Source organism: Octopus sinensis, linkage group LG16 (genome assembly GCF_006345805.1).
Source record: "Octopus sinensis linkage group LG16, ASM634580v1, whole genome shotgun sequence".
Taxonomy (NCBI): Eukaryota; Metazoa; Mollusca; class Cephalopoda; order Octopoda; family Octopodidae; genus Octopus; species Octopus sinensis.
The window spans coordinates 4454416-4478415 of record NC_043012.1 but is presented as its reverse complement, the minus strand read 5'-3'; the positions used below and the strand labels follow the sequence as shown (position 1 = coordinate 4478415).

At 38.9% G+C, this 24000-nt stretch overlaps 1 protein-coding gene across 1 annotated transcript in view; it reads left to right on the top strand.

Moving 5' to 3' along the window:
* LOC115220404 (cytochrome P450 1A4-like) overlaps nt 1–21890 on the top strand; it is a 29485-nt gene extending 7595 nt beyond the window's left edge. The window contains exons 2-6 of the mRNA XM_029790525.2: nt 7017–7564; nt 14078–14872; nt 16535–16634; nt 18196–18456; nt 21546–21890. Of these exons, the coding sequence (XP_029646385.1) occupies nt 7171–7564; nt 14078–14872; nt 16535–16634; nt 18196–18445 (1539 nt within the window). The 5' untranslated portion in view covers nt 7017–7170 and the 3' untranslated portion in view covers nt 18446–18456; nt 21546–21890. The remainder of the gene's footprint in view (nt 1–7016; nt 7565–14077; nt 14873–16534; nt 16635–18195; nt 18457–21545) is intronic.
* The last annotated feature ends 2110 nt before the right edge of the window (nt 21891–24000 follow it).

Sequence of the window (24000 nt, the reverse complement as noted above, 5' to 3'; positions counted from 1 at the left end):
CCAGTAGAACCGTCCAACCCATGCTAGCATGGAAAACGGACGCTAAACGATGATGATGATGATGATATAATTATGGCTGTATAGGCGGGCACGGGCATGCCTGTATAGACACATACATAGTTGGTAAGGTGCATGCATGGCTACGTGGTTAAGAAGCGCGCTTCGCAGCAACGAAGGTGGAAGGTGTTTCTTCATAAACCTGCTGGATTGGAAATAACCTGGAGATATACAACAGCAATTGTTGGGTGCAGGCATGGCTATGAGGTTAAGAATTTAGCTTCGCAACCTCATGGTTTCTGGTTCAATCTCACTGCATAGTACCTTTGGCATGTGCCTTCTAACATAATTGCGAGTGGAGCCAATAGTTATTAATGAAATTTGGTAGACAGAAGCTGTAAGGACACCAATGAGAAGAGCAACGCCACTGTGTTTTTAGTGGCACATTAAATCCTGTTACCCAAGGGTAACACTACCAGCTTTTGTTTGATTAACTTCAGCGAAGCTCGGTTATATTGCTTGTAAATATATTGAACTCTAATAAAGTGAAAACGAATGAGAGACAAATACTCAATGCGAAGCGTAGATTGTAATTAATTCATTAACTGGGTCAGTACCTTTAACTCGGAGTTTAGGCGCAAGTTCACACCCTTCAGAATACTTTCTGGAATAAACATAAACCGGAAACAGAATGAGATGACTGAGCGCGGTTGTTTGGACGCTGGCGATATGGAACGGCTCACTGAACATTGGACCTGTTTTGACAACAGTAATTTTTGGCATTGGAAGCAAACGCGCACAGAAATATACGTTATTAGAAAGAGAGAGTGAGAGACAGAGAATAAGTAAAAAAGAATGAGAGAAAGAGAGGGAGAGAGAGAGATTGCTTGCTTCGTGTTGTTGCTTAATGAGGTTGGATTCATCCCAGGTGAGTGGTCCCAGTGACGTCATCATGTGTAGAGCCGACCGGGTTCACCCGTGCTCTCCATCGTTAGCGGTTCCGTACCAGCCCCTCCGCATGCCCTAAGGTGACGTTCAGCCTCTGGGGGTCTTACCCAATCATGTCCAACCATCTGATGCAGGGCCTGTGACGAGGCCCTCTTCTAGCCCACTGCTGCTGCGTGGAATGAGTGTAAAGCCCTGGTAGGATGATCTAGCGAGAGAAGGAGGACATAGCTATGAGATTGGAGGTTACGGACTGATGCGTCCGCACGCAATTCTTGGTTGGAAACGTGATGGTACCATCTAATACTCTCGATGGTTCTCAGGGTTCTGCTATCGAAGCCGTCGATCCTCTTTGCTAGAGTCTTTGATGGGGGCCACGTTTCTTGTTCATAGAGAGACATTAAAATTTATCAACTGAAAACGATTCAGATAAACACTTTTCCTCTCCTCGTACACATAAAGCTAAATATGTTCATACACATAAATCGAGATGGGGGGAGAGAGAAGGGGAGAGAGGGGAAAAGAAAAGGGAGGAGAGAGGGGGAGAGAAAAGGGAGAAGAGAGAGAAATAAGGGAAGTGAGAGAAGAAGAGAATAATTAAAATATCTACACTTAATAAATCGAGATCGAATCAGCGACGCCAAACAGGCAGCGCCAAAACGGCTGTGCCATAACGTCTCATATCTAGCCAGGGTTCACCGACCTGAAGACAATTGTCTCTGTTTTTGTTTGTTTTCTTTTTTTTTTCTTTCAATGTGCTTCAGAAGCCCTGAGGAAGGATCATAGAGACGCTCACCCTCCTCCTCCTCCTCCGACTAAAACCAGTAAAACGAAAGAAAGAAACAAAGGAAGAAAACTAGGATAGATTTAGTGACTGTGTGCAAGCGTTTCATTAAGTACATTATAGTTGATTTGTTTCCACGTAGAAAGATTTCAATTATGATTCAAGGTCGTCATATCGATTCACTCTCTCTCTCTCTCTCTCTCACTCTCATTCTCTCTCTCTCTCTCTCTCTCATTCTCTCTCTCTCTCCTCTTTGTCTCCCTCACCTGAACGGACGGTCATGATTAAGCATCTCTAAGTCTTTTGTTTCTTTCCACGTTTCTTAGTCATTGCTGCTTATAATACTACTACTACTATTGCTGCTGCTGCTGCTGCTGCTGTTGTAGTTGCTGCTGCAGCTGTTGTTTCTGCTGCTGTTGTTATTGCTGTAGCTGCTGCTGTTGTTGCTGATGCTGCTGCTGTTGTCATCGTTGTTGTTGTTGTTGTTGCTCGATTAAAGGCGGTGCTCCAGCATGGCCGCAGTCATTTTCTTTTCATCTGTCATCCATCGACGACGACATTGATACCAGACTGGACAACAGCCCGAAGCTATATAGTCACCTGGAATGCTAGAAACAGCAGTCAAATCTTCCCCAAAATTGCTCTATTTTTATCTTAAAACAGGAAAGACACAGTGGGTGATTGTAGACCAAAGTGTACGTTTCCTGAAAGAAAATATTTTTTAAGAAATGGAATTATCATGATTTGTATACTGATTGGCCCTTGAATATTTGGTACAGGTCAAGCTGGGGACGATAGACAACTTATCTACCTTCTGCTACTGAAACAATGACCTGCAAGAAAGAGCAGTAAAATCTCCTTCTACTATCTCATAACGAGAAGGACATATAGGTTAATGTAGCCTGGAATGCCCTATCCTTGAGAAAAAAAGCAAATCAAAACGGTGGCAAGGTTATGGCTGGAATGCCTCTCAGCATAAGTCTGCTCGATTAGTGGTGACGTGCGCTTAAAGAACAACTATACAATCACAACCACCAAGAGAACAACCCGCTAGAAATAGAAACCAAATCTTCCTCAAATCTCTGTTCACCATCATAAAGAAAAAACACATACTCGTCGCTAAGGAGATGCACTGGATTACACTGACTCCTCACTATTCAATGATGCACCCTCAGATTTATAGTGATACACTTACTTCGAAACTCGACTTTAGCATTATTATAAATCAGTGCTCACCGAAGAGTATTCTGAACTACCCCCAGATACGAAGTCTGGCAACGGACCTGGTACTGAGTAGCTTTAAGACAGCTGAATAGTCACGCTTGGAATGACTTTGATCGTGGCTTTGTTCGATCAGGATTTACTTGTGACTAAACTACAATAAAAAATGGTTCTAAAGATTAGTGGATGAAGGCGGCGAGCTGGCAGAAACGTTAGCACGCCGGGCGAAATGCTTAGCAGTACTTCGTCTGTCTTTATGTTCTGAGTTCAACTTCCGCCGAGGTCGACTTTGCCTTTCATCCTTTCGGGGTCGATTAAATAAGTATCAGTTAAGCACTAGGGTCGATATAATCGACTTAATCCGTTTGTTTGTCCGTGTTTAGCTCCTTGTGGGCAGTAAAGAAATAAGAAACGTTAGCATTCCGAGCGAAATGCATAGCAGTATTTCGTCTGTCTTTACGTTCTGAGTTCAAATTCCACTGACATTAACTTTATCTGTCATCCTTTCAGGGTCGATAAATTAAGTACCAGTTGCGTACTGGGGTTGATCTAATCGACTGGCCGCGCCCCAAAAATTTCGGGCCTTGTGCTTAGAGTAGAAATGATTAGTGGTTTGTATAATTGCCACACCACTTTGCTTTTATATATATATATATATGTGTGTGTGTGTGTGTGTGTTTTTAACGGTGCAGTCCATTAGCTCTTGTAGATATGACAATGTTGTACAGAACGGTTTCACATTTTGGTGCAAGATCACTAATTGTAAGAGGAGGGGGTAAGTCGATGACATCGACCCCAGTTCTCGTCCAGTACTATATTTCATCCACCACAAAAGAATGAAAGACAAAACCGACCTTGGTGGGATTTGAGCTCAGAATATAAAGAGCAGGAAAAAATGTCGCTGAGCATTTTATCCGACGCCCAAATGATTCTGCCAGTTCATTGTTTTAAGGTGGTCATATAATCCTTTCTACTATGGGCACAAAGCCTGATATTTGACAAAGCTAGTCAATTACAGAAACACCCCACTCCCTGAGCTCAATAAGTACTTATTTTATTGACCCCGAAAGGATGAAAGGCAAAGTCGACTTCGGCGGAATTTGAACTCATACCGCAAAGACGAATGAAATGCCTATTTCTTTATTACCCACAAGGGGCTAAACACAGAGGGGACAAACAAGGACAGACATAGGTATTAAGTCGATTACATCGACCCCAGTGCGTAACCGGTACTTAATTTATCGACCCCGAAAGGATGAAAGGCAAAGTCGACCTCGGCGGAATTTGAAGTCACAACGTAACGCAGACGAAATACCGCTAAGCATTTCGCCCAGCGTGCTAACGTTTCTGCCAGCTCGCCGCTAAGCATTTTCTCCGGCGTGCTAACAGTTCTACCAGCTCGCCGCTTTAAAGTAGTATATAATGAAATTAATAAGGTGGTCTGGCATATTTAATACAACTTTGCCCGAGAGAAAACTGCCCGCACTCAAAAGAACCGTTGTGCATTAAACTATCGATCCTTCCTCTTAAAGCAATATTCGAGTCCTACATGTTTTGCAAACGACTTGCACATGCGAGTTCTGCCAGTCGAAAGCCTCGCATACTGGAAGCCAGCAAATGTATGTGGTCATCAGGAGAGAACGCACGCCGTTTCGGGGCCTACCTCTCGACGGCATCATTCCGCACCGGCCCTTCTCAATGATATAAGGCCCCGCTTGCTAGATCAACTGATTATCAAATAAAACTTGATATTCTTCTAGTCACCGCTCATCGTCTCTTTTTAACCAAATCCAGTGGCTAGCCTTTTCCACTGTAGTTTGGATATCGGTCATGGTGATATTTACTTTACGATGAGTTAGGCCAAACGATAAGAACAGTCGCCTCACAGTGTCCAATTATGCTGAAACTACTGACTCTAGATTTATCAAGTTTCTTCGTACTTCAAGAGATTTGATTAAAGATTTGATGACAGGAAATGCTCTCTCATTTTTTGGCTTTAGTTTCAATCCCACAACGCGGCACCTTGGCCAAATGCCTTTAAACATAAAAGTCATCCAAACCCTTGTAACTGAAATTTGGTAGATGAAAACTATGTAAAAAAAAACCATAGTTTTTCACCTGGACCTTGGGGTTCTTTAACGAATCATGTCTGTCGCAAGTATTCATGTTGAGGTCTCTAAACAGAGGATAATTAGTACCCTTTCTCTCCCGATTCACAAGAATTTCTAAAAAGTTTACACATTCTTTTATTCTTTTACTTGTTTCAGTCACTTGACTGCGGCCATGCTGAAGCATCGCCTTTAGTCGAACAAATTGACCCCAGGACTAATTGTTTGTAAGCCTAGTACTTATTCTATCGGTTTCTTTTGCTGAACCGCTAAGCTTCGGGGACTTAAACACACCAACGTCGGTTGTCAAGCGATGGTGGGGGGGACAAACACAGACACACACATATATATATATATACGGCTGGCTTCTTTCAGCTTCAGTTTCCTAACTCTAGCCAAACCCGGCCCAAGGCTATAATAGAATACACTTGCCACGCAGGGGGATTGAACCCGGAACAATATGGTTGGGAAGCAAGTTTCTTACCACACAGCCACTTCTAATGCAAGATATTAGAAATAATAATTTCTATAATATACACAAGGCCTGAAATTTTGGGTTGGGAGATAGTCGATTACATCGACACCAGTGCTTCTCTGGTACTTATTTAATCGACCCCGAAGGGATGAAAAGCAAAGCTGACCACGACGGAATTTGAACTCTGAACGTTAAGACGGAAAAAATGTCACTAATCATATTGTCTAGCGTGGTAGCGATTCAGCCAGCTCGTCGCCTTAAAGTTATAAGTGTAATACAAGGCAGTGGTTTGTGTTTTTACCTTGTATTTCAATAATGCGGGACTAGGAACCAACACTACTGAGAAATCTGCTCACAAAACCATTTCTTCGACGAATTCTTGATAAAGGGCTTCTAGTCCCAAAATATTGAAATATAAAAGTAAAAACAATTGAATCGACTTGTATTATTTATTATAATTTGCATCGTTCGGGTTTTTTAAAAAGTGAAAAGTTTGTTGCGTAATACTTATATAATAGGCTTCAGTTAGTTAAGAAACATATGTAGCTAACATATTACCTGTACCACTCCTTTAAATTACACACACACATACACACACACACACACACATATATATATATATATATATATATATATATTTGACTCATAAGTGGTTTGCTGATATTATAGTTGTTGCCGTTTAGTTTTAACTTAACCTTTATCTAGTATTGTTATGATCTTCTAAATATAAACCACCTGTCATTTTTTTCTTATTCAAACATTAAATATCCTTCTACATATAGACCTTTTAATGTTTGTGTTGTTTATCCCTTGGTCGTCCCTGGACGTACATGTTGATGATCAAAGGTTTTTTTTGTGTTTTTTTTGTCAGTGTATCTAAGGGAGATTTGGTGGCTAGATATAGCAGATCGAGCAACTACATGGAGGCACTCTCATAGGTTTGATACGAGTTTTGTTGTAAAGTTGAAATTTGGCAGCTGGCAATGGCTTGCTGTGTCTTGTTAGTTTACGTTTAACAACAACATATGGTGTAGGGCTGGCATCAATCAATGGTTCAGATTTGGGAGTTATTGAAGCTTATGGAAACTTTTGTTGCTGTTTTAGGTTTGAAAACTACCATCGGTACAGACTTTTATCGATTTACTATTTTAACATTTTGGAGATATACTTGTCTGACAAGTGATTTAATGAGCGATGGTGTGGTGAAAGTGAAGCAATTACTGCGTGGAACATTCGTATTAGCCATTCAAAAACACACAGAAACTGTTAACTCCGCTTAAATATTTATTATATTGTGTCAAAAATTTCTCTCCCACTATCTGCAACCTGTCGCTAGCACATTCCATCAAGTAGTAAACAGCAGTTTCTAAGTGTTCTCGGATGGCTTCAATGTATCTCCTGCGCTGCAAGTGTATATTTTAACATTTTTATTTTTATATTTATATATTTTCTTTTTTAATCGTGTCTTTTTATTTCTTCCCGACAGAAAATGAGAAAATGAACGATTTCAAGTTTTTACCATTCCATTTAGCCCTGGATTACATAAAGGGTTTTTCGTCTAACACCTGTTCTTCTCATAAAAACAAAACCTTTATCCGTCATCATTCGACTGGAATCTAATCTACAACAAGCAAGGAACCATGTCTGCGACAGATGATAATTCCCTGACTTTCTTAAGGATTACCGACACAACATGGGAGAATGTCGAAATGAGCTTGTGGTTTTCCATGGTCATCATCCTTGCAGTGACGCTCTTCATACTATGGAGGAGAAAAGATGACAACTATCCACCGGGACCGTTTAACTGGCCGCTGATCGGAAATATCCAACTGAACAAGGCGCATCTTCAGTTGACTAACTTGAAAAATAAATATGGTGACATTTACAGCGTCACAATTTCTCGCAAAAACATTGTCGTCTTGTGTTCTTTGGACAGTATCTTGGAGTGTCTTCATTATAATGGTGACGCATTTGCCAACAGACCGAGCTGTCCGGTCTTGCGTTCTCTCTACAAGTCTGGAGATAAGAATGAAGGTAAGAAATGCTCTAATATTCATTAACACCGATATCGACATTAACAACTACTACATTGTTGTATTTGCTAGAAAATAGCCACTGAATTTCCTTCAAATAAACATCCTAGTATCTAGAGGAAAGTAAGGACATATTGGATGTCGATAATCCTAGATATGGTGGCGGAATCTTCACTTCTGATGGAAGCGTAGGATACTGGCATCACATAGAACATGCTCTGAGCATTTTTTAGATATGGCGTGGCGGAGTTTATCCCGGGATGCGTACACATACCCCTACGACTTTGTTTAGTCATAACTTTCAGAAAAATAGATATTTTTTAATGATATTATTATTTTTTTTTTTTTGCAAATACCTTTCAGATTGTATAGATTCCGATAATATCGGAATCTATGCACCCAACAACAGAGCTGAAGACAACTCCGAAAGGGGGTGGGGGTCCCGCCACGTCAAAACGGTAGAGGAGTAGGGGCCGAAACCGGACGTCGTTCCTCCTGATGATGTCTTGAACTAACTGGATCCTATAAAGGAGCTGTTGTGGTAGCAAACCCCGAAACACGGTTGAAATTCCTTTATGATCGTATAGATTCCGATAATATAGGAATTTATTGTGAATAATTTTGGTGGGGGTTGTGGGGAGAAGTTTCGGATAGTTCACACGAGTCGACGTTGCTTCCTCATAGCTTTCAGAGAAATGGATATATTTTAATGAAAATTTCTACAAATGCATTTCAAATGGTGTAAATTACGATTATATCGGAATTTAAAATGAAAAAAAAAAGACGGTGGATGTGTACACATACGTACTGACGGACATCACATTTATCTAAAAATTTATCTAAAAAACAGAGTGATGTACGCCAGTATCTATTTGTGTTCAACCACCAATAACTGGTGGAGTTAAGGCTTCTTTTACATTTAAATTCCAATATAATTGCAATCTACCCCGTCAGAAAGTATTTACTGAATTTTTTCTTTAATATCAATTTTTCTGAAAGTTATGAGCAGTGACACACTTGTATAGGTCTGTCGCTACCCAGGTCTGAACACAGTCAATTTTTTTTGATAAAGGGTAGGAAAAAGATAGATTGATAAGTGTAGAGGGAGGGGCGCATATTTCTTTCATCTTTTACTTGTTTCAGTCATTAGACTGCGGCACCGCTTTGAAGAATTCTTAGTCGAATTAATCCACCCCAATACTTAGTTTTTTTTTAAACCTGATACTTATTCTATCGGTCTCTTTTGCCGAACCACTAAGTTACAGGCACTTAAATACACTAACACCGTTTATGACGCGGAGGAGGGGGAACAAACACAGACACAAAGACATACACACACAAACATAAGGGTGGTGGGGCAAAATTAGTAATTTCTGATTTCCCGTTATTTTCTCCCTATTTGTTTGATATCATTACATTACAAGTATTGCATGATCATTTTATACTGTTGAATAATCTTTAGGAATATAAATTGGTCAGTATAGTTGTTGTTTTTGTTGTTATTGCTGTTGTTGTTGTTGTTGAAGCTGAGAGAGTCCAAAACAGTCAGGTGACTGATTTTTCAAGCAATTTTTCCTCAGCATTGACCCAATTGTAATTGAGGTTACTAATAAGATATCTAGATAATTTTTGGTGTTTAACAATCAATATTCTTTCCTCTGTTGGATTCCAAGTGAATTTTTCCCACACTAATGTCTAATTTGCTAATTTTCAAGTTTCAAACAAAAGCGTCTAAACTGGGGCAAAATGAGTAATGACTAATATCAATAATTTCTTAATACCATACATCTACACCTGTACCTATATATGTATGTATATTTATAGACAGAGAGAAAGAGAAGTGTTGACCTAGGTAGCTAAGCAACATATATATATATATTGGTTAGCTATATATATGTGTGTGTGTGTTGAGGTGCAATGGCCCAGTGGTTAGGGCAGCGGACTCGCGGTTGTAGGATCGCTGTTTCGATTTCCAGACTGGGCGTTGTCAGTGTTTATTGAGCGATAACACGAGGCTCCGGCAGAGGATGGTGACGAACCCTCCTGTATTCTTTCACCACAACTTTCTCTCACTCTTTCTTCCTGTTTCTGTTGTACCTGTATTTCAAAGGGACAGCCTTGTCACACTCTGTATCACGCTGAATCTCCTTGAGAACTACGTTAAGGGTACACATGTCTGCGGAGTGTTCAGCCACTTGCACGTTAATTTCACGAGCAGACTGTTCTGTTGATCAGATCAACTGGAGCCCTCGTCGTCGTAACCGACGGAGTGCATATATATATAAAAGGAAAATGCAAAAGTAATTCTATCAAGAAATAAATTTTGTACCGGTTTCAGTCTTTTCGACTTTTTCAACTAGGAGTAAAACAGGAAAAACAATTAAATGGAAGAAAAGATTAAATGAAATGTTTTGTAAATATTTCCATAGTCTTCAAATAGGTAGGATATTTTCTTTTATATATAAGGCTCAGTAGTTAGACAGTTTGGGCTCATAATCATGAGGTTGTGAGTTCGATTCCCAGACCGAGCTGTGTGTTGTGTTCTTGAGCAAGACACTTTATTTCACGTTGTTCCAATTCACTCGCTTGTAGAAATGCGTTACGATGTCACTGGTGCCAAGCTGTATTGGTATTTGCCTTTCCCTTGGATAGTATTAGTGGTGTGGAGAGGCTGTTATGCATGAGCGACTTCTGGTCTTCCATAAACAACCTTGCTTAGACTTGTGCCTCGGAAGGTAACTTTCTAGGTGCAATCCCATGGCCATTCATAACCAAAAAGGGTTTTTATCCTTTAGATAGATAGATAGATAGATAGATAGATAGATAGATAGATAGATAGATAGATAGATAGATAGATAGATAGATATTCACAATAGGCTTCCACACAGCTTCTGTCAACCAAATTCGCTCACAAGGTATTGGTTGGCCCAGGGATACAGTAGAAGACAACTGCCCAAGATGCTTCACAGTAGTATTGGACCCAAAAGCAAGCTTCTTAACCACGCAGCCATTCCTGCACCTAAGAATAAAATGCCTGTGGTCAAAAATAAAATGCCTACGATCATAGGTCTACTTGATGCTTGACGACGGCAGCAGCCGCAACCACATTGTTTTCTCCAATCACCACTACCAACCTAAACGCCGATACTAGAACACCTGATATCGACGATATCAATGATTTCAAGTTGATGGCGATGAAGTTTGTGATATTGATCAGCCATAACAAAGGCGCTTTGTTGTTGCTACATAACATCACGATTTCTATAACCATCAATACCAACAACAACAACAACCATAACTCAGCAAAGATCAACAAAGATATGAATACTATAACTGAAGCTGTTACCATGGGCCCCATCTCCACTATCAATCTAGAAAAGTGCTCTGCGACCTTTTTTCACTTGCGGCACACTTATATTCTTTTCAAAATTCGGCGGCACACCTGAACTAAAAATACAACTAAAAGTATAGGGGGAGGGAAAAACATTTATTCAGGTTACACTGCGGCACACCTAGCATCGTTTCGTGACACACAAATGTGCCGCGGCATACCGGGTGTGGAGCACTGATCTTGGAGGGATTCAAATTCCTGTGGAAGTGTCACCACCCAAAAGGCAGCACACGCATACACATTCTGCTACTACTACTACTACTACTACTACTACTACTACTACTAAGAAGAAGAAGAAGAAGAAGAAGAAGAAGAAGAATATAGGTTTTGCGGTCATTTTCGTACGTTTGTCATTCAATTTGATAATCGGGTCAAAGTCGCGAAAAAAATTAGCGCCATGACGTTAGTCATTCAAATTCGTTTGTCGATCATTCAGTTTCGCACTTCGGTCAAAAAATTTTGCGTCTACATCATTCAAATTAAAATGTCCGTCGAGAGCATTCAAATTAGTCGGAATGTGAAGAAGCGTCTTTTCGAGCATTCAAATACGTTTCGGAGCAATCTCCAGGGTGCGTAACGTATTTCAGGACATACCATTTTTGGGTCATTGCTGCATTTTTTGTTAACTCTGTATGATCTTTGTTTCAGAAAATAATAATGGCAGACTCTTAGCTTACTCAAGAAATGAAGAGGCATCTAGTTATTGTGGTTATGAAGGCTGAGCATAGCGATTTAGAAATATCTTGATTTTTAAATGCTGCCAGATATTTCGTCTACAAAGTTTGTAAGGGGCTAACAACCGAAGATGGAAACGTATCACTAGTATCAAAGCATAAAAAGCATTCTTGATGCTCTGAATTGATCAGAACACCTGAATGTATCCAGCAAGTTCAACAGACCATTGATTACAATCCCAGAAAGTCGATGAGGTCAATTGCAAAAGATCTCCATGTGTCAGAAGGAACAGTCAGAAATGCTGTCCACGAAGACATCAGATATAAGTCTTATATGATGAGGAAAGATCAATTTGTCAAAAAAAAAAGAAAATAACTACATCATCTCTAAAGGGCTCTTAAACTGAAAAATCCAGCAGAAGACGATTTTATTGGGTTTTACTCAAACGAAGATCAAAAAGTTAAGAGAAGAAATGATAGATGGTTATGTGCAGGCCCTTCTGAAGTTCCAAGTGTTTTGCATGGACGAACGAAAAGACAAAACAAATGAGGTGGTGAAAAAGGGTTTTTGCTCCGACTCCACGAGCCCCGTTCCACCACCGATACTCGTAATAAGGCCCATGGCATATTCACACTCAACACTCGTGCCACACACATCCATCTGTCCTTGAACATTTTTCCGACAGGCATCTCCTCTCTAGCCCCACTTTCCTTTTCAGGTGACAAGCGAAATATCTCACCAACTCGGGACTAGAGATGAAATTACCTGTCACCAATCATTTCATTCGCGACTTCCATATCACCTCTCTCGCAATTGCTACTACCACGAGAAACAATTCTTGCCTTCTTTCGTTAGGAAAGCAGGTGGGTCAATTTTTAGAATTGACTCAAACGACGGCTGTACTCTTCTTGTATCGGACAACAGGTGTTCTACATAAGCCCACAATTCTGACACATCCGGACACTGGACAATAGCATACAGGACGGTTTCCCTCTCCTGCTCGCATCTTGGAAAGGCCGATGGACCGGGATAACCGTGTCTAGTAAGCTTATCCCGAACGGGTAAGGCTCCTCGGTAACATTACCAAGCCAGAGACTTTTTGAAGTTATCCAGTGTCTTCGGCCCGAATTTCCGTTGGAACAGACTGTCCAGTTGATTATCGTCGAGACCCAGGATCTCCCTTAGGGTATCGTCACATCTAGAATCTACCAACCGACTATAAAAAGATGTACCAAAACCGCGAGCGACGGAAAAGCGGGAGAGCCTTACGACACTCCGTGTACCAAGTACCCAACTTTGATCTTCGATGAAACCAGTTTTCCCATCCACCGAAACTAGTGAACCTGAGAAACATGCGTTTCGCCAACGAAGACCACATCCGTTCGCCATCCAGGAGGATCCAAAGATGCTTCAACCTCAGCGCATATTTGCACATCAACAGCCAAGGCATCCCTAATCCACCCTTTAATGGTTTTTGACAGCAAATAGAACGTCTCACAAGTGGAGTCGAGCCCTTCCACAAGAAGCGGAAGATCTGTCTTTCCAACTTGCTCAACCACGAATCCAGACAAGGAATTATGGTTAGGCGATAGATGATGACCGATACGATAAACACATTGGCCACCTCAAAAGGATGAAAGGCAAAGCTGACATTGGTGAAACTTGAACCCAGAATGTAAAGACAGACAAAATCCCACTAAGCATTTTGTCTGGTATGCTAACAATTGTACCAGCAGGCTACCTTAAGAAGAAGAAGAAGAAGAAGAAGAAGAGAAGAAGAAAAGAAAGAGAATAGAAGAAGAGAAAAAAGAAGAAGAAGAAGAAGAAGAAGAAGAAGAAGAGAAGAAGAAGAAGAAGAAGAAGAAGAAGAAGAAGAATCCTTTCTATTTTAGGCACAAAGCCTAAAATTTGAGGGAAGTACTTGACTGGAGTGGAGGCACATGGCCTAGTGGTTAGAGCAGCGGACTCGCGGTCGAGGGATCGCGGGTTCAAATCTCAGACCGGGCGATGTGTGTGTTTATGAACGAAACACCTAAGCTCCACGCGGCTCCGGCAGAAGGTAATGGCGAACTTCTGCTGACTCTTTCGCCACAACATTCTCTCACTCTTTCCTCCTGCATCTTGCAGCTCATCTGCAACGGACCGGCGTCCCGTCCAGGTGGGGAACCTAAACGCCAAGGAAACTGGGAAACCAGCCCTTGTGAGCTAGGCGTGGCTCGAGAAGGAACAAACAACTTCACTGGCACTTAATTTATTGGCCCCGAAAGGATGAAAAGCAAAGTCAAACATCGGCGGAATTTGAACTCAGAATGTGGCGACGGACGAAATTCCGCTAAGCATTTCGCCCAGCATGCTAACGATTCTGTTATTTCTTTTAATAATAATAATAATAATAATAATAATAATAATAATAATAATGTATAAATAATTTTTGTTTTTCTTGTTTAGGTTTCATAACGGCTGATTATGATGATAAACTGGAACAAAAGCGTGATTTCTTGCAAGACTGTATGGTCGATGGCACATATTGTCTGGAATATGATACGGAGATGAAGATTGGCAGTGAAGTTCAGGATGTCTTACAGAAATTCATAAGAGAAAAGGCTCCCTTTAATCCTTTCAATCTTCTTTATCCTTCATTTCTAAATGTTACCCTGTCCATAATATTCAGCCAGTGGCACCGCAACGATGAGAAAGACACCAATTTCCAAGAGATTCTCAAGTCGCTCACTCTTCGAGCAAAATGTCTGAAACAGACATTTCCCGATATTTTCCCTTTGCCATCTTTCTTGGAAAACTTACGCTTCAAGCAAATCAAAGAGAGAATGCGTCTCCAGCACGAATACCAAAGGAAACTCATCAACTTCCACAAAGATACTTTTAATCCTTGTGTTCTGAGGGATTTGACTGACCAGCTACTTGTCTATGTCGAAAACGGTGATGACAAAGGTTTGTTTGCTAGTTCTGACATGGAGAATATTCTACTGGAGATTTCAGGCAGTGGGTTTGAATCGACTGCTGTTTGTTTGACATGGCTTCTTGGGTACATGGCAATGTACCCCAGTATACAGTCACAAGTGCAGGAGGAATTAGATAAAGTCGTTGGAAGAGAAAACAACCCAAGTCTTGCCGAGCAGCCTAAGTTGCCTTATACACTTGCTACCATATGTGAAGCTCACAGAATGGCCTCAGTAATGCCATTTCTCTACCCACATCAAGCAGTTAAAAATACAGTATTGCAAGGTAAGATAATAATAATAATAATAATAATAATGATAATGATAATAATAATAATGGTGATGATGATCCTTTCTACTATAGGCACAGGGCCTGAAATTTTGGGGGACGGGACTAGTCGATTACAACGACCCCAGTGTGTAACTGGTACTTAATTTATCGAACCCCGAAAGGATAAAGGCAAAGTCGACCACGGAGGAATTTGAACTCAGGACGTAGCAACAGGCGAAATACAGCTAAGTATTTCTTCCGGGGTGCTAACGATTCTACCAGCTCGCCACCTTAATAATAATAATAATAATAATAATAATAATATAATCGATAGAGGTAACCAGAATGTGGAATCTAAAAACAGAAACAATTCCTATCATAGTAGGTGCATTAGGCATGATAAAAAAATATTCAGACAAAAAATATTCATAACAAAAACACCAGGACTTACAAACACATATAACATACAGAAAATTGCACTACTAGGCACTGCACACATCCTACGCAGAACACTTTCCATACAATAACCATCAGAGCATCACAACAAATCACAGCACATACCCAAGGCACACAGAGCTGCGCTCGGTAGTGAAGTGAAAGCACGCTATAAAAATAAAACTACTGAATAATAATAATAATAATAATAATAATAATAATAATAATAATAAAAATTATAATGATGATGATGATGATGATGATGATGATAATAATAATAATAATAATAATAATAATAATAATAATAATAATAATAATAATAAGGCCAGCAATTTTGAGGGGTGTTGGAGAGCAAGTCAAATGCATCCACCCCAGTACTTGACTGTCAACAGCATTCATAGTGCCTGCCTTTGAATTCAATATCAGAGTTGTTTCCCAGTGCTTTGTGCTATTGACAGAACATTACCAATAACTGGAAAGATTTGTGTATTTCCAAGCATTTCTCAAGCCAGCTATGGAAAAAAACTGTCAAACACTTTTTTAGCGGTCAATTCATTATTATCGATGTTGTTTTTATTGTTATTGTTATTATCACCATTATCCTCACCATTTCAGTAAAGGATTTGATCTTTACTCAAAGCTTGTCTATATTTCAATTAAAAATAGCACTATTTCGTGGCAAGAGCCCCTTAAGATATAAAGTTAGGAATGAAATACTTGCATGACTCGCTTATATTCATTTCTTTTGAAGCCATAAGAGATATTATTTTACTCAGCTTCTGAGGTTCCTCTCTAGTATCCCGCTCTCAAATGAGAAGTATTCATATATTTCTTAACACTATAGACACACGATAAGGTGGCGAACTGGCACAATCGTTCGTACGCCGAGCGAAATTTTTCAGCGGCATTTCGTCCGTCTTTACGTTCTGAGTTCAAATTCTGCCGAAGTTGACTTAGCCTTTCATCCTTTCGGGGTTAATAAATTAGGTATCAGTTGAACACTGACTGGGGTCGATATAATCGACTTACCCCATTCCCCTAAATTGCTGGCCTTATGCCAAAATTTGAGACCAATATAGACACAGACGGTCTGACTTAATTTGAGACCAATATAAATTTGAGACCAAAATAGACGTAGATGGTCTGACTTAATTTTATCATGTAATAAATTTACAATGATGTTTCCTTATAAGGATATCACAATTCATATATCTTTATATGATTACAAATCCCTTTCAATAGGTTATGATATTCCCAAAGACACCTGGATCCTCTGCAATGTTTGGAGTCTTCACTATGATACAAGATACTGGAAAAACCCCAAAAAATTCGACCCAACAAGGTATAACTCAATTCTATATTCTTTTTATTCTTTTACTTGTTTCAGTCATCTGATTACGGCCATGCTGGAGCACCGCCTTTACTCGAGCAAATCGACCCCAGGACTTATTCTTTGTAAGCCTAGTACTTATTCTATCGGTCTCTTTTGCCGAACTGCTACGTTACGGGGACGTAGACACACTAGCATCGGTTGTCAAACGATGTTGGAGGGACAAGCAGAGACACATAAACATATATACACACACACACATACATATATATACATATATACGACGGGCTTCTTTTAGTTTCCGTCTACCAAATCCACTAACAAGGTTTTGGTCGGCCCGAGACTATAGTAGAAGACACTTGCCCAAGGTGCCACGCAGTGGGACTGAACCCGGAACCATGTGGTTGGCAAGCAAGCTACTTTATTTCATTATATTTGTCATCTAGACAGTACATCGATTAGGTAGCTTTGCGGGCTGAACAAGACATTAATGAAATGAATGATAATGATACGAGAATGATAAGGATGGGAGAAGACAGAAAGCGCCCGCCGACCCTCTGCTTCTCTATAACATTGTTCTTTAACAAATCATTACATGAGGCAGTGAATCTCTTACAAAAATCACAACAATATTAATCTACAAATATAAGTTTACATATTTCGGTGCTAAGCCTATTCTTCTTCGCCCCCGACCAGGCTGTGAGCTGCCCATAGGTACTGCTCCGGATCCCGGTCGGGGTCCCAAAAATCGACTATAAACAAGTCCTTCGTAAAGAAGCCCAACACCCTGGACATGTTAACCTCCGATATGACCTTCGCAGTCACCTGCGAAGGACAATTCGGGTTTTCAGTCCAGGCTAAGGGCTCCTCCGTCCAACCTTCTCGCTTCCTTAGGAAGCTTTCTATCGCCCCTCCCTTCCGAAAGAGTATGACAAACTTATCTATCCTCCTTCTGGGAGGGGCCACTGCTCCCTCTGTCGGTGGTACACTTCCCACCGACAGAGTTTCGGAGCATGCTGGCAGTTGATCGTCAACTGCCAGTAATGTCCCATTTTTTTCTCTTCTTCTTTTTTTTCTCTTCTCGACGGGAGGATGGGGTTCCTCCAACTTATCCGGGAGTCCCTCCTTCCCAGCCGCAGCCTCAGAATCCATCGGTGGGCAACCATTGTTCATGGTGTATGTTCCCATAATGCTCTTCTAGCTTCTTTATGAACCTCGACAATATTACTCGTATTTTCTTGCAATCTTTTTTTCATCCAACAAAGTCCTCGAGTTATGAAGAAATTTATTCCATTTTTCTCACTCCATGACTGTAGTAATTATTTAACTAATAGCATTAATCTGTCATGTGGTTTAACACCATTACCTGGCTCTTGGTTACCTTTAGCAAACTCCATTCTGCTGCAAGCATTTGAATCAAGTCTCTGGTCTGATTCCTTCTTCAATTACCCATAATCCTTGTTTCTACCCACCACCCTTCCATTCGTCTGAAAAACCCTTCGAAATTTTAGTGTTTTCTTTTTTAAATTAATGCATTTATCTTTTTAAATATAGTCATAACGTATATTTTCAGATTCCTGAAAGATGAGAAAACCATATCCATTCCAGACTGCTTCTTACCATTCGGCATTGGTGTTCGAGAATGCCCCGGAGAATCACTGGCAACTCTTAATCTCTTTCTCTATTTCACACATATCCTACATCGCATGAATATTCGACCAGCAGACAATAAAATGCCGTTTCACATGGAGGGTGAATTAGAATACCTTCTACTACATAAACCAAAACCATTCCGAATAAGAGCTATCAGGAGGAATAATTGAAATCTTCTGTGGTAACAATTTCATATAATTACAGTATAGATATATAGATATGTTGTATGTTATGGATATATATATATATATATATATATATATATAATATATATATATATATATATTGTATGGTCTACATGTAAACATCAATGCATGTATCATATATCTTTCTGTCTTAGATTTCCTTTTCCAACAGAATAACAGATGGTTTCTCATAAAGTGACTATCATTTTTATTAGAGTCTGATTGTACTGGCTATTTAAGTATGTGTATGTGTGTGTGTGTATATATGTTTATGTGTGTGTGTGTATGTGTAGTTAGATTATATTCTGTTAAGTACGTAGTAGAGTACAGTGCAAAACACGTCCACTTTCAGATTTCACCCAGTGTTAGTTAGTTAGTTAGTTAGTTAGTTAGTTAGTTAATTTGGCTCAAAAGCAAATAGCAAGGCCATGTAGGGGGACATGGAGTTAAGTACAGGGTGGTGTTCATGTAAAGAGTTCGGCCACTTGAGGTCAAGGGAGGCTTTGAACAAAGCGGTCGTCGGCATCTTCACCATCTCGTCTGGCAGCTTGTTCCACGGATCCGCAACCCGGACGGAGAAAGCTCCTCTCCTTCGATTGAGATGAAATCGTCGCAGGTATAGCTTTTCGGAATGACCCCGCAGCCGACGCTCTGGAGCAGGAGTGAAGAACAGCTCTTTCAAGAGGTTACACTTTCCGCTTATGATGCTGTGGGCGAGAATGAGATCACCACGGCGGCGGCGTTTTTCTAGAGAATAAAGGTCGAGCGTCCTCAGCCTTTCTTCATAGGACAAATTTTTGAGACCATGAACCATGCGGGTAGCCAGCTTCTAGACTCTTTCGAGATGCTGTATGTCTTTGAGGAGATAAGGAGAAGAGGCTTGAATCCCGTATTCCAATATGGGTCAGTAGGTATCAGTTGAACACTGACTGGGGTCGATATAATCGACTTACCCTGTTCCCAGGCGTATTGCCAGATTTGCGTTGGAGTTTCTGTAGTGTGTGAATGGATAATTGAATAAGCTGGAGTCAACAAGAAAGAGTACAAAGGAACATTTATTTGTAATCTCTACAATTGTTTCTACGCAACGTAGTTCACTTGGTTGTATATATATGTATGTATGTATGTATGTATGTATGTATGTATGTATGTATGTATGTATGTATGTATGTATGTATAAATATATATATATATATTATATATATATATCATATATTATATATATTATATACATATATATAAATATATATCATATATTATATATATTATATACATATATATATATGTTATATATATCATATATTATATATATATATACATATATAAATATTATATATACACATATATATATACATATACATATATATATATATACAATATTATATATATATATATATATATACATACATATAACAATTTAGGAGTGACCCTAACAGGTCATTCGTCCACCAGAAAGAGCAGCCATAACTCACACCGCCAAGTAGTAGTAATTCAGAAATTAGGTGAAAATTTAAAAACATTTACCCTAATTCATCTTTTAGACGTTGCAACGTTTCTGTGTCATTAATGATTAAATTAGCTTAATTAAATTAAATTAAGCCAATCTACCATAGGTTACACTCATCAGTAAAAAACCTGGAGAGACAAATATACACGAGGCGTCTGTATCGATGCCTACGGAATATCTGTCTTAAAATTTTCAAGACTGACGTATTCGCGCCAAACTTATCAGCAGTAAATATAAACTGCCGATTCAATCTCAGAATATTCAGAAAATTATCAATTAGTCAATTTAGGGTAGCAAAAAAATTCAATAGAAATCTATCGCTACCAGCGGCCTGGTGGAAAAGAGAAAATAGTCATCGACTAAATATATAAATATAACAATTTAGGAGTGACCCTAACAGGTCATTCGTCCACCAGAAAGAGCAGCCATAACTCACACCGCCAAGTAGTAGTAATTCAGAAATTAGGTGAAAATTTAAAAACATTTACCCTAATTCATCTTTTAGACGTTGCAACGTTTCTGTGTCATTAATGATTAAATTAGCTTAATTAAATTAAATTAAGCCAATCTACCATAGGTTACACTTCATCAGTAAAAAACCTGGGAGAGACAAATATACACGAGGCGTCTGTATCGATGCCTACGGAATATCTGTCTTAAAATTTTCAAGACTGACGTATTCGCGCCAAACTTATCAGCAGTAAATATAAACTGCCGATTCAATCTCAGAATTATTCAGAAAATTATCAATTAGTCAATTTAGGGTAGCAAAAAAATTCATAGAATCTATCGCTACCAGCGGCCTGGTGGAAAAGAGAAAATAGTCATCGACTAAATATATAAATATAACAATTTAGGAGTGACCCTAACAGGTCATTCGTCCTTGAATCGGCAGTTTATATTTACTGCTGATAAGTTTGGCGCGAATACGTCAGTCTTGAAAATTTTAAGACAGATATTCCGTAGGCATCGATACAGACGCCTCGTGTATATTTGTCTCTCCCAGGTTTTTTACTGATGAAGTGTAACCTATGGTAGATTGGCTTAATTTAATTTAATTAAGCTAATTTAATCATTAATGACACAGAAACGTTGCAACGTCTAAAAGATGAATTAGGGTAAATGTTTTTAAATTTTCACCTAATTTCTGAATTACTACTACTTGGCGGTGTGAGTTATGGCTGCTCTTTCTGGTGGACGAATGACCTGTTAGGGTCACTCCTAAATTGTTATATTTATATATTTAGTCGATGACTATTTTCTCTTTTCCACCAGGCCGCTGGTAGCGATAGATTTCTATTGAATTTTTTTGCTACCCTAAATTGACTAATTAAATATATATACATACATATATATACATGTATCTATCTATCTATCTATCTATCTATCTATCTATCTATCTATCTATCTATCTATCTATCTATCTGTATGCGTTTATGTATGTGTATATGGAGAAAGAGAGGGGCGGGGAGAGAATTATCTGTATTAAGTTCTAAGACTATTCATATGTTCAAAATATTATTTTTTTTAATTGCATCTTGTATTTTATTACAACAGCAGATTTATTCTCTGTTCCAGCCAATCAGGATTCAAAGAAATACACGAGGATGTCAGCCTTATACTTTCTATGTTTTATCCTCTTCTAAATCAAAGGAATTGCAAGAAATTATCACCACACCTCAATTACCACCACTACTACTATTACTACTACTACTACGACGACGACCAAATGGACAACTACTACTACGACCATGACCATGACCAAATAGAAGATGAGGTTTTGTTCTGAAAGAAGAATTGCATGGAATTGTAATGAAAGTTGTGTCAGACAATCATCGAGAAACATCCGAAGTTATAAAAGAATTAACATTTTTTTTTTTATGAAAGACTTAAATTTCTTAAAAGGAACACTAATAAAAAAAATGCAATCTGATGTTTATCTAAACATTTCAAATAAAAACAGGAAAATCCTTAAAAAATAAGGGATATTGTTTGTTGTTTATTTTTCTTAGTATTTTTGTGTTGTGTTTTATCATTCATTGACAGACTCCTTAAAGCATTGGACAAAATGGAGATGTTAGTTTTACATTTACTCCCTCTTTACGATCGTTTCATTAATACACGGTTGAAACAATATCATGAACAGGAAAAATGATTATGTAATATTTCAGCATATCATAGGTGTTATATGGTCACTTTATCATACAAAACTCATAAGTCACATATATGTTGTAATATTACATAATCATTATTCATATTCATAATGTGTCTGAAGCATATGTTGTTGAAACGATCGTAATGAAAGAATAAATGTAATATCAATACTTCAATGGCTGAATTCATGCCGGCATGAAATACGGCTGTTAAACGATGATTATATATATTTTTTTATTTTTTTGATTTTCCAGTTTCAGCTAATGAGCTGTGGCCATACTGGGGCACCGACATTTATATATATATATATATATATATAGAGAGAGAGAGAGAGAGAGAGAGAGAGAGAGAATTTCGCTCGCGCGCGCACACACACACTCACACAGAGAAATATATATATTTATACATGCATATACGTGTGCATGCGTGTGTGTGTGCTTGTATATGTGTGCGCGCATCTGTGTGTGTGCGAGATTGCCAGAAATCTACATTGCAAAGTTGAGATTCGTTTCCGTCATTTTTCCGTCATGCATATATTCACTAAAATGGCGTGATTTCATGGCATCCATTATGCATTTAAAATCGTCGGGTACAATAGATAGTTATGGATTTGAAAAAAGCATTGAGTGATTTTTTTATCAAAGAAGTTCATGCTATTGGATGAGAGATATTTCATTATGTCGGATTTCGATATATCTTTGTTTTCGACATTGTCAAACCAAACAAAGAGAACAACGTTGTTTTCTAACTGTTCAAGTTCTGGCGGGCGGGACCTTTATATCGTTGATAAACTTTGTTTTCATATGCATTTAGACATCGGTTGAGTTCATAAAAGAAAATTGAATGGTTTTGCACTGGCATTACCTATTCACTTTAGCTGCTTTGTGTTGTATACAGTTGATTGATCCATAATTACCTTTGTTGCTTGTAAAATGCGTTGCTTAATCAATAACAAAAGCGTGCCGAATGCCTTATTCTGACATGCGAATGATAAAACAATCCTGAATTTTGCGTTCAGACATTCCAAGCATCTAGAAACCCTGTTCATATACATCTCAGTGATACATACCTGAAAAGAATTTAGATTCGTCATTTCGACAATTGTTCAATAGCTTCGATTTTGTTTTTAGCTTATCCAGTATTGTTTACAAATATTAGAACTGACGGGTAAACCAACCCACTATGGTTGTTTGCAATATTTTATCTTCAACAACCACAAGTACACTATTTAACATATATTCTCCACCTTCCGAATCGACAACGTTAGTTCCCATCAGGCATTGGAGTCAATCGAATCGACAATGCCTTCCTAGAACTCAAGGTACATGCTCCACAATACATTGCTTCCTGCTGGTATATTTCAGTCCGATCCAAAGAGAAACCTGATAAAAAAAAAGTCAACCTTTAATACTGACACAATGTGAAAGCGAGCAAGAAGGATCGTTAGCGCGCTGAACAAAATGCTTAGCGAGATTTCGTCTGTCTTTACAATCTGAGTTTAAATTCCACCCTGATTGACTTTGCCTTTCATTCTTGCGGGTCGATGAAACAAGTACCAAACAGAGTACCGGGGTCGATGTAATCGACTATCTACTTCCACCCCAAATTGCAGGCCTTGAGCCTATAGTAGAAAGGAATATTTACACACTGTTCAGTCAGATTCCCGAACATTGCTACATTAAATATAAGCAGAGTGGGTACCCATATATGAACGGTTCTAAAAAGGAACAAATTGAATAGCGAACGGTTTTTCTTAGGAAAATTAAACTTGCATAACAAGCTGTAAATTGATCAACGAACTATGAACAGACTACGCATGTGCATAAGTTACTGGAAGCCTAATCGCTGAGTGAGTTGAAAGCTGGACAAACCACGAGTG